Below are 12804 nucleotides of genomic sequence, written 5' to 3' on the forward strand. Positions count from 1 at the left end.
TGCCTAGGCTGGCCTTGAAACTTGCAATTCTGCCTCTACCCCCAAGTGCTGAGAGTACTCACACCCGTGCTACCGTAGCTAAGTTGTACTGTTACAGCAATGTTTTTTTGGGGGGGGGGCATTAAATTAAAAACTCTGTGTGTGTGTGTGTGTGTGCGCGCGCGCGCGCGCGCGCGCGCAGGTGTGGAGGCCCAAAGCTGACACTGGGTGTCTTCTGTGAGGTCAACCCCTACTTACACACTGAGGGAAGGGAGCGCTAGCTTGCTCTGGTGATGCCGTGCACCTGTGGCTTTTTGTGCCACAGGCTCTGGGTGTCCTAACTCAGGGCCTCACACTTGCACAGCAGGTGCTTTAGCCACTAAGCCATCCCCCCAGTCTTCTGGGGTCCTATAAATAGATTTATGTCCTTTATTTTACTTAAGTATAATGCAGATGACTTCTGAAAACTTAAGTTTAAGTGGTCTGTGAGTATGTTCATGTGGTCAGGCCTCTGGAGCCCGGAGACAAGTGCAGAAGTCGGTGCTCTCCTTTGACCACTTGGGCCCTTGGCTGGGGCAGTGAACTCAGGTTAGCAAGCTCTATGGTGGGGCCTTCATTAGCTGAGCCATCTTACCTGCCTATCACTCTATTTTGTATTTCATTGTCTTGTTCTACTTTATTTTAAAAAAATTAAATTTTTGACTGTGGTTTTTAACTCTCATGAGATCTTTAAAAAAAAATTCTGTTGAGTGAAATGATTGGAACAGGATCTCGTGTATCCCAGGCTGGCCTTGAACTCCTAACCCTCTTGTCTCCACCTCCCAATACTGGGATTACAAATGTGCAAGGTCACACCCTGCTCCTGCTTCGAATATTAAGGTCAGCTGTAGTTCTGAACTTTCCCTCTCCCTAAAGGAAACTAGTTCTGTGATCGTTCTTACCAGAACCTTCCCAGAATGCCCACAAGTTGTTAGTGTCTACTCATACTGAAGAGTGGGCTAACTACAAAGCATCAGACGGAGTTTGCTGGCTCCAGTGCGCGCAGACTGGACACGCTGGTGTGTTTTGCTGATGACTCCTGAGCCCTTTTCTTGGGTTTGCTGCATTTCTTGGAGAAGCTTGCTGACAGAAGGCTGGAGGATGGCAGGAGTTTCACCATTAACTACATTTCCAAGTAATGCAGCTTTCATGCACTATCTCAGCCTCAGTTAACTATACTAGGCCTACTGCAATCTAGTCAAAGATCCTTATCCTTTGTGGGTAGGGGGTGGGGACAACTTGTTTTCTGTTAGGATTGAAAAGAGGAACAGCAAGCAGTTGTGTTGAAAATGTGGAAAGGGGCTGGAGAGATGGCTCAGAGGAAAAGGGCACTGTCTGTTCCCCCAGAGGCCCTGAGTTCAATTCCCAGCAACCACGTGGTGGCTCACACCATCTATACTGGAATCTGATGCCCTCTTCTGGCCTGCAGGCGCACTTGCAGATAGAGTACTTATACATAAAATAAATAAAATCTTAAAGAAAGAAAAGAAGGAAGGAAGAACGGAAGAAACTGTGGAGTGGTTTCGGGGGCTCATTTGCTTCTTTTTAAGATTTATTTTTATTTGAACAGGTGTTGCCTTCATGTACATATGTGCACCACGTGCAAAACTGCAACCAACGGACACCAGAAGAAGGCACCAGATCCCTTAGAAATGGAGTTACAGATGGTTGCCAGCCACCATGCTGGTGCTGGAAATCTGACCTAACATGGCTCCACCCCCATCACCAGCTTCAGCCCTGTTTAATACTTAGTCACAGGTGACCTGACTAGCCAGTCAGGAACCTTTTAGGACCAGGATGTAGCAGGCTGTGTCACTGCTTTCCCTATTCCCTGTGGTGTGCTATAATAGATAGGTCTGGTGAACTCCCTTCCAGAGCCTCTATTTAAATTCCTGACCATGTCCCTGGTGTTTGTACCTTTCTCATTTAATGCTTTTACTACCATTCCAATAAGGACTGTGGGATAAATAGGGCTGATCAGTTTTCTTACTATGGATTACATACAAGAAAAAACCCACTTATAGGGTAACGATTGCTTAAGTTGGTGACTTGATTATACAGAGTGACAGCGGATGCTGAAGACTGAAATTTTACTGCTGAAAAAGTAGGAAATGTTTTAGGGTCGGAGAGAAGACCCACATATGAGCATGTGAGCACCACACGGCAGCTCACGACTGTTTGTAACTCTAGTTCAAGGGGATCTGGCACCGTCACATGAACATAATGTGTGCATGCAAAACAGCAATGCACGTAAAAATCAATCTAAAAACAAAAATGTTTCTTTCTAGAAGGTCCATCTCTCAGTGATGCCACATTACCTACACACATTTCCCCCCCAGGAAGAGCTACACACATGACGCATAACAAGCTGGCAGTTTACTAACCTCTGCTTCAGCTGCTTGGGACTGTAAAAGCTGTCGCACACGAAGTATGTCCTTTTCTATTTGCTGAATCCTGGCTATTCTTCGCTAAAATAAAATAAAACAACAAGTTAGATATTCATTTACTTTCATGTGTGTTGTATGCACATGCATGTGTGGGTACCCATAGAGCTTCCTGACATGGGTGCTCTACGAAGAGCGGCAAGCTCCTTTAACAACTGAGTCATTTCTCTAGCCCTAAGACTTCATTTTAAATAAGAGTACAAAGAAGCCAGGTGTGGCGCACGCCTTTAATCCCAGCACTCGGAGGCAGAGGCAGGTGGATTGCTGTGAGTTCAAGGCCAGCCTGGTCCTCAAAGTGGGTCCAGGACAGCCAAGGCTACACAGAGAAACCCTGTCTTGAAAAACAAAACAAAACAAAAACCAAAAAGGATTTCAAGGAACAAAAACATCATTCTTTTTGTTTGTTTGTTTTTTGAGATAGGATTTCTCTGTGTAGCCCTGGCTGTCCTGGCCTTGCTCTGTAAACCAGGCTGGCCTTGAACTCACAGCGATCTGCCTGCCTCTGTCTCTGGAGTGCTGGGATTACAGGCCTGTGCCACCATGCCCAGTTTTAAAAAAAATTATTCTTGAATTTAATCTTTGAAATAAATTTTTTTGAAGTTAGGGTCTTTTACTCTGTAGCTGAGGCTGATCTTGAACTCACTGTAATTTTCGTGCTTTCAACTGCCAAGTACAAGGATTATGTTCTCAGCTACCATTCCTGGCTGTTGTTTAAGCCATTATACTAATTTTAAATTTATATACTGTACTGGCTAGCCCTCTGTAAACTCGACACAAGATAGTCATCTGAGGAGGAAACCTCAAATTGAAAAAATGCTTCCACAAGATGGGCTGCAGGCAAGGCTGTGGGGTGTTTTCTTAATTACTGATTGGTAGGGAGTGGGTAGCGGTGGAGCGGGCAAATCCACTGTGAGTGGTGCCAGCCCTGGCTGGCGGCCCTGGGTTTTATAAGAAACAAGCTGAGCATGCCTGTCAACACTCCTCCACAGCCTCTGCATTGGGTTCCCAGCTGAGGTCCTGCCTTGGCTTTCCTCATGGACTGTGACTTGGGATGTATATATAAGGCAAAGAAACCCTTTCCTCTCCAAGCTGCTTCTGGGCAAGGTGTTCCATCCCAGCAGTCACAACCGTGACTAAAATACACAGTGTTAACAGGTAAAACACAGCATAGCTGTGAAGAAAAAAAAAATCTCGTTTGTTTTACTGAACATCAGGGTTTATTTAAACAGTAGAACTTACCCATCTTAAAGTTACTGTTAAAAGTTAGTATTTTTAGGACTTTCCCAGTTCCTACTGCACCTGACCAATCCTTCTGTTCAGGCAAAAGGTCTTCTTACTTAGCCCGCTTTGCCTAGAATTTGCTGTGCGGTGCACAGTGGCCTTGTGTTCCTTTGACATCTGCTTTCCAAGTGAACACTACTTTTATTTGCAATACAAGAACCACAAAGATGGTACAGTTTTGCATTCACACTGTGGAAAAAACCCACTGAAACACGGTATGCTGAAACACGTGTCATCTGTGATAGCTTTCTGCATTCTGATTTTTTTTTTAAGATGATCTTAATGCAGTCCTGGCTGGCCTCCCCAGCGCTGGGATTAATGGTACGCACACCACACTGGCCCAGAAGTCGGCTCTGTCACAAGCCGATGGGCATTTCCCCAGCCTTTACTAACAGCCTGAAAAAGTAAGAGAACAGAGATGACAACTTCACAGAGGCAGGACCAGGAATGGATCTTGCTTTGAATTTCCTTGAAGTATTTACCAGTTATTTCTACACTTGTGCTGGACATCTCCGGCCTTTCAGCACACTGCTGGCCAGTCCTCTGGCCATTTGAAAACAAGGGCTGTCTTTAAGAATCGATCCTCAGGAAGGCTTTTATTTTAGAGATATTGACTATTTTTATTTAAATTGTTAAAAATATTTTCCCTTTTTATTTTCTGAAGGACAGGTGCTCTAACTTTTTTTTTAATGTTTGCTTTTTAAATGATTTATTTATTTTTATGTGCACTGGTGTGTGGCCTGACTGTGTGTCTGTGAGAGGATGCCAGACCACAGACAGCTGTGAGCTGCTGGGAACTGAACCTGGGTCCTCCAGAAGAGCAGCCAGTGCTCTTAACCAATGAGCCACCTTGCCAGCCCCATGCTCTAACATTTTATGAGAACGATTTTTTATTGCCTTCCTTCCCCCCCCCCCCCAGAGGCAGGGTTTCTCTGTGTAGCCTTGACTGTCCTAGACTCGCTTTGTAGACCAGGTTGGCCTTAAATTCAGAGATCCTCCTGCCTCTGCCTCTCTGAGCTCCAGGATTATAGGCATGCACCTGGCTTTTCTTTTTTTAAAAATTATGTTTATTTTGTATACATTGGTGTTTGGCCTGCCTGTGCATCTGTGTGAGTGTGTAAGATGCCCTGGACTTGGAGCTACTGGCAGTTGTGAGCTGTGGGTGCTGGGAACTGATCTCAGGTCCTCTGGAAGAGCAGCCAGTGCTCTTACCCACTGAGCCACTGCGCCTGGCTTTTCATTCCCTCTTAAGGCCTCAAATATTTTAACAATTTTAGCTCTTTAATGTTAGACCTAAGTGCCAGCATTTTTCATAACTACTAACCAACCAACTTTGTCTAAAGGTGGAACAATCCACATGTGAGCTCCTCTTGTTAGCGAGGAATTAATATGTAGCTCAGGTTGGCCTGCAACTCCACCTTCCTGCTCCAGACGCCCCAGTGCTAGGTTAAAGGTGTGTGTGTGCCAAAGAGCCTGGACTACATCTGACTACTTGGTGTTTGCTGTCTTGTTTCCAACTCATTTGTAGGTATTCACTATGTAGAAAGAAAACAATTCTCAGGCTTGTTACAAACATTTCCATACTCATCTTTTTACTCCCATTATATAATACAACTTACATACTTTAAATAGACAAAAAGTTAGGACCTTGTGTAGTATTTGAGGTCTAAGATATGAATCCAGAACATTTGCTACTAGAGAAAAAGCCCACTTAGATCCAGCCAGGCTGGGGAGGAGGGCTGTAGCATCCTTCCAGCCGCTGAGAGTTCTGCATCCTTTGTAAACCTCATCAAGCGTGGAAGCTTTTGAGGAATAACGGCTTCTTTGTGTCCTGCACTGTGCTAGCTGTGATACACTCTTTGGGCCACCACTCCGTCACAGCTACTAACACCAGTCACTGTGATTTTTGTTCAGCTCTTATGAAGGAGCTTTTGGGCATTTAGTGCACATTCTCTTTTATGACTATACACTTTCAAAACCTGTGCACACCTGAGACACCATCCTGCACTGCTGTCACTTGAAGCCAGCCTTTCTATTAGCTGTCTTTTCATCCTGTTTGTAACATTTTCATATGGTTATTCAACGGGAAAATTCGTGTTACTAGAGATACAAAATTAATTTCCTAAAATGTTAACAACCAAAATGAAATACACCATATGCAGAAAGAACAACAGCCAGCACATATCTTAACAGAATGGCTTAGAAGGAAGTCACACTAAGGTCTCTTATGGGATACAGATTAGAAACCCTGGAATATATCTATCTGCATTGTGTATAACAAGAATTTTCATGCCTATTATCTCATCAGGCTCTCAAGGATCTCTAAAAACAAGGACATTAGCAGGAAAGAAAGTAACTCATGGTTACAGTTTTAGAATGCAAATCTACCTAAAGCCAATGAATAGTTTTTGGGGGGGGGGGGGGGGAATCCAGTCTGTTTGACATTAAAAAAAACAACTATGAAAAGCTCAACTTTAAATCTAATTGTAAATAGCATTTATTTCTGGAAACTCACTACAGGTTCCAGTTGATGACATCACTGTCACTATCCTGATTGGTAGGTCTTATGAAGATAAATTCTTAGTTTATTTATAGTAAAATTCATCAGCCTTGTACTTTATAATTTCATCTTGCTTAAGAAATTCTTTTCTACTTAGTATCAGAAATATGTTTATGTATATTTTCAACCAAAAGGTGAAAGTTTGACTTTGACACTTACGTCACTAATCTACCTGAATGTCATGTGGGCAGGAAGGCAAGAACTATATATACTAATTGTAATTTGATAACAGATACACTTGCATGATACATGTATGTGCACATAAACTGTATCATAACTAATTCCAAACTGACTATGAGATGTGCCATGTTACAGGTATTAACTGGCCATGATCATTTTCTAACATAAATCCCACTCCTAACCAAGAAGCTAATGAACCACACCCCAGGCAGGCCACACGCTCAGGAGTAACTAGGTGGGCCACACAAAGCAGGCTCCATGGTTTTCTTTTTCCCTTTTTGGTTTTGTTTTGGCTTTAAGAGAGGGAATATGAAGTGGACCTTGAAGGTGAAGGAGGAGAAGAATATGACCAAAATGTGTTGTATGAAAAATAACTTAACACTTCATACTCATCAAAGGGAAAGTCAACCAAGATGACATCACAATTCTGAACATCTATGCTCCAAATAAAAGGGCACCCACGTTTGTAAAAGAGCTATTAACAAAGCTTAAACCACACATCAATCCACATACATTAATAGTGGGAGACTTCAACACCCCACTTTCACAGAAGGATAGGTCATTGAAACAGAAACTAAGCTGAGAAATAACATCATTAACCAACGTCATGAATCAAATGGATCTAACAGATATCTACAGAAATTTTCACCCAAACACAAAGGATTATACCTTCTGCTCAGCACTGCATGGAACCTCCTCCAAAATTGATCACATAGTAGGCCACAAAGCAAGCCTCAACAGATACAAGAAGACTGAAACAATACCTTGTTTCCTATCAGATCACCATGGTCTTAGGCTGGACTTCAACAACAACAGAAATAACAAAAAGCCTTCACACACATGGAAACTAAACAACTCTCTACTTAAAAATACCTGGGTCAGGGAAGAATTAAAGGAAGAAATTAAGGACTTCCTGAAATTCAATGAAAATGAAGGAACAACATACCCAAATTTGTGGGACACACTGAAAGTGATGCTATGAAGAAAATTCATAGCACTAAGTGCCTTTAAAAAGAAATTGGAAACATCCCACATAAGCAACTTAATGACACAGCTGGAAGCCCTAGGAAAAAAAAGAAGCAGAAACACCCAGGAGGAGTAGACATCTGGAAATAATCAAACTCAGGGCTGAAATCAATAAATTAGAAAAAAAGAGAACAATACAAAGAACCAACAAAACCTGGTTCTTTGAGAAAATCAACAAGATAGACAAACCTTTAGCCAAATCAACTAAAAGGCAAAGAGACACTATCCAAATCAACAAAATCAGAAATTAAAAGGGAGACATAACAACAGACACTGAAGAAATACAAAAAATTGTAAGATCCTACTTTAAAGGTATATATGCCACAAAATTTGAAAATGTTAGGGAAATAGACAATTTTCTTGATCGATTCAACTTGCCAAATTGAATCAAGATCAGATAAACAAATTAAATAGTCCTATTTCTCCTATAGAAACAGAAGCAATCATTCAGTCTCCCCCCCCCCCCCCCAAAAAGCCCAGGGCCAGATGGTTTCAGCACAGAATTCTACCAGACCTTCAAAGAAGAGCTAATACCAATACTCTTCAAGCTACTCCAAAAGATAGAAAGGAACATTACCAAATTCATTCTATGAGGCCACACTCATGTAGATACCTAAATCCCACAAAGACCCAACAAAAAAAGAGAACTTCAGATCAATTTCTCTTATGAACATTGACGTAAAAATACTTAATAATTGCAAAACGAATACAAGAACATATCAAAGATATCATTCACCACGACCAGGTAGGCTTCATTCCAGGCATGCAGGGATGGTTTAATGTACGGAAATCCATCAATGTAATCCACCATATAAACAAACTGAAAGAAAAAAACCACATAATCATCTCCTTAGATGCAGAAAAAACATTTGACAAAATCCAACACCCACTCATGTTTAAAGTTTTGGAGAGATCCGGAATACAAGGCACATACCTCAACATAATAAAGGCTATATACAGCAAGCCAATAGCCAACATCAAATTAAATGGAGAGATAATCAAGGAAATTCCTCTAAAATCGGGGACCAGACAAGGTTGCCCACTTTCTCCATATCTCTTCAATATAGTTCTTGAAGTTCTAGCCAGAGCAATAAGACAACAAAGGAGATCAAGGGGATCCAAATGGGAAAGGAGGAAGTCAAGTTATCCCTATTTGCAGATGATATGATAGTATACATAAGTGACCCCCAAAATTCCACCAGAGAACTCCTACAGCTGATAAACACCTTCAGCAAATTGGCTGGATAAAAAATTAACTCAAAAAAGTCAGTAGCCTTCCTATATACAAATGACAATCATGCAGAGGAAGAAATTAGGAAAACTACACCCTTCACGATAGCCACAAGCAATATAAAAAAATCTAGGAATAACTCTAACCAAGCAAGTGAAGGACTTGTTTGAAACAATCTTCAAATCTCTGAAGAAAGAGATTGAAGATGACATCAGAAGATGGAAGGATCTCCCTTGTTCGTGGATTGGGAGAATTAACATAGTAAAAATGGCCATCTTACCAAAAGCAATTTACAGATTCAATGCAATCCCTATCAAAATACCAACACAAGTTTTTAAAGACATTGAAAGATCAATTCTCAACTTCATATGGAAAAACAAAAAACCCAGAATAGCTAAAACAATCCTATACAATAAAAGATCCTCTGGAGGAATCTCCATACCTGATCTCAAGCTGTACTATAGAGCAACAGTAATTAAAACAGCATAGTATTGGCACAGCAATAGGCTGGTTGATAAATGGAATCGAATCGAAGATCCAGAAATGAATCCACACACATATGGTCACTTGATTTTTGACAAAGAAGCCAAATCTATTCAATGGAAAAAGGATAGCATACTCAACAAATGGTGCTGGTCTAACTGGATGTCTACATGTAGAAAAATGCAATTAGACCCATTTTTGTCACCATGCACAAAACTCAAGTCCAAGTGGATTAAAGACCTCAACATAAAACCAGAGACACTAAATCAGTTAGAAGAAAAAGGGGGAAGAGCCTGGAACACATTGGCACAGGAGACAACTTCCTGAACAGAACACCAACAGCCAAGGCCTTAAGGTCAACAATTAATAAATGGGACCTCATGAGGCTGAGAAGCTTTGGTAAGGCAGGAGACACTGTCAACAGAACAAAGTGACAGCCCACAGACTGGGAAAAGATCTTCACCAACCCTACATCTGACAAAGGTCTAATATCCAAAATATATAAGGAACTCAAAAAATTAAACACCACCAAACCAAATAACTCAATCGAGAAATGGGGCTCAGAACTAAACAGAGAATTCTCAACAGAGGAATATCAAATGGCTGAGAAACACTTAAAAAAATGCTCAACATCTTTAGTCATCAGAGAAATGCAAATCAAAATTACTCTGAGATTCCATCTTATACCCATCAGAATGGCTAAGATCAAAAATTCAAGCGACACCACACGCTGGCGAGGATGTGGAGAAAGAGGAACACTCCTTCATTGCTGTTGGGAATGCAAACTAGTACAACCACTCTGGAAATCTATCTGGCGCTTTCTCAGAAAACTGGGAATAGGGTTTCCTCAAGACCCAGCTATTCCACTCCTTAGAATATACCCAGAAAATGCTCCACCACACAACAAAGACATATGCTCAACCATGTTATAGCAGCCTTATTCCTAATAGCCAGAACCTGGAAACAGCCTAAATGTTCCTCAGTTGATGAATGGATAAAGAAACTGTGGTACATTTACACTATGGAATACTACTCAGCTATTAAAAACAAGGAAATCCCGAAATTTGTGGACAAATGGATGGGACTAGAAATGATCATACTGAGTGAGTTAACCCAGAAGCAGAAAGACTCACACAGTATATACTCACTTATAATTGGGCACTAGCCCAAAAGGCATGTCCCATTAAAGTCTTTACTTACCAGTAGATTGGGATAGATGTGAGGAAATCTTACTGGGACTCTAGGTAAGAGAAATATAGGAGATGGGGAAATAGAAGGACCTAGAGGGTCCTAGAAACCTACAAGAAGAACATCATGACAGGTGGATCAGGGCCCAGGGGGGTCTGCTCAAACTATTGCACTAACCAAGCACAATGCAAGTAGTAAACATCGAACCCCTACTCTGATCTAGCCAACCAGTGGACAAGACATTCTCCACAGTTATATGGAGAGTGGGGACTGACTCGGATATGAACTCTGGTGCCCCATATTTGACCACCTCCCCTTGGTGGGGAGGCCTGGTGGCACTCAAAGAAAGAATAAGCAGGCTACCAAGATGAGACTTGATAGCCTATGACCATATAGTGAAGGAGGAGGTCCCCTCAGTCATAGACCTAGGGGAGGGGATAGGGTGAAAGCGGGAGAGAGAGAGGAACGGGAGGATACAAGTGATGGGATAACAACTGAGTTGTAATATGATTAAATAAAATAAATAAATAAATAAATAAATAAATAAAAGAAAAAAACCCTTAAAATTAGAAAAAAGAAAACAAAATCACTTTACAGAATATAAGTATGTATTTATACCCCCATACAAATAATAGTTTGTCCTATAAGTTGCTATTTAAATGATTTCTTTGACTATTCTTCAGTATGTCTTAAAAGTTTTTTTTAGAAAAGTAAAACTAAAAAATTCCCCCTGCTCACTGTAAAGCAAGACAAGGCAGTAATTATACCTGTCCTCTACAGGGCCATCACACCAGCCAGCCACACACCTGTCCTCTACAGGGCCATCACACTAGCCACACACCTGTCCTCTACAGGGCCATCACACCAGCCAGCCACACACCTGTCCTCTACAGGGCCATCACACTAGCCACACACCTGTCCTCTACAGGGCCATCACACCAGCCAGCCACACACCTGTCCTCTACAGGGCCATCACACCAGCCAGCCACACACCTGTCCTCTACAGGGTCATCACACCAGCCAGCCACACACCTGTCCTCTACAGGGCCATCACACCAGCCAGCCACACACCTGTCCTCTACAGGGCCATCACACCAGCCAGCCACACACCTGTCCTCTACAGGGCCATCACACCAGCCAGCCACACACCTGTCCTCTACAGGGCCATCACACTAGCCACACACCTGTCCTCTACAGGGCCATCACACCAGCCAGCCACACACCTGTCCTCTACAGGGTCATCACACCAGCCAGCCACACACCTGTCCTCTACAGGGCCATCACACCAGCCAGCCACACACCTGTCCTCTACAGGGCCATCACACCAGCCAGCCACACACCTGTCCTCTACAGGGCCATCACACCAGCCAGCCACACACCTGTCCTCTACAGGGCCATCACACTAGCCACACACCTGTCCTCTACAGGGCCATCACACCAGCCAGCCACACACCTGTCCTCTACAGGGCCATCACACCAGCCAGCCACACACCTGTCCTCTACAGGGCCATCACACCAGCCACACACCTGTCCTCTACAGGGCCATCACACCAGCCACACACCTGTCCTCTACAGGGCTATCACACCAGCCACACACCTGTCCTCTACAGGGCTATCACACCAGCCACACACCTGTCCTCTACAGGGCTAGCACACCAGCCAGCCACACACCTGTCCTCTACAGGGCCATCACACCAGTCAGGCACACACATCTGTGTCCAGAGGGGTGCTCCACAGAAAAACCAGTTGATGTTCTTTCTTGATCTTAGTGTGATTTATTCTCATCTTCATGCCTCATGTCATCTTCGCTTAGGTTCTCCTCATACCTCCTTTGTTTGTTTCTCAAACAAGGACTGCTGCTGCTGCTTCTATTTTTATTTTTTGGAAAACTTCTGAATGCTGCTACATAAACTTAGATGATAAAATCCCAGCACTAGGGAGGCAGAGGCAGGCGGATTGATGTGAGTTCGAGGCCAGCCTGGTCTACAAAGCAAGTCCAAAACAGTCACGGTTACACAAAGAAACCCTGTGTCGAATCCCACCCACTCCAAACAAAAAACTACTTAGATGATAAGAAATAGCAACCTCTAAGGAGCTGAAGCTTCTGGAAAGCCAGCACTTTCCCCCCTGTAATTCAAAGCAGAAGTAATAGCTGAGTGAACTAGCAGAGGCACAATTATGTCAACACTGGTGATAATGCTCAACAGCCATGAGGGACTGTTATCCTGAAGTGGGGCCAACATAAGACAGACTTCCAGGTTTTTCCCTTCATGGTGCCAGAGGCTGGAGCAATGGCCTTGTGTACATAAGGCAAGTGCTCCATTAATGATCCACACCCTGGCTACAGATAGTGGAATAACAGAGTTTAAGAAACACGAGCAGAGCTGTAGTGT

General features: G+C 42.8%; 1 protein-coding gene across 23 annotated transcripts in view; it reads right to left on the reverse strand.

The window, feature by feature from the left end:
• The window catches only part of APC (APC regulator of WNT signaling pathway), a 102253-nt gene that overhangs the window by 35038 nt on the left and 54411 nt on the right, over positions 1–12804 (reverse strand). For 12 of the 23 annotated variants that reach the window (XM_084780001.1, XM_084779998.1, XM_084780009.1 and 9 more), the window contains one exon: positions 2403–2486. The exons of 1 other annotated variant lie outside the window; for it this stretch is intronic. In XM_084780001.1, the coding sequence (XP_084636127.1) occupies positions 2403–2486 (84 nt within the window). Of the gene's footprint in view, positions 1–2402; positions 2487–8245; positions 8330–12804 lie in introns of all 23 variants that reach the window. 10 more of the 23 variants (XM_084780004.1, XM_084779996.1, XM_084780006.1 and 7 more) reach the window with 1 other exon arrangement.

Source organism: Acomys minous (assembly GCF_964271855.1).
Source record: "Acomys minous genome assembly, chromosome: 4".
Classification (NCBI taxonomy): domain Eukaryota; kingdom Metazoa; phylum Chordata; class Mammalia; order Rodentia; family Muridae; genus Acomys; species Acomys minous.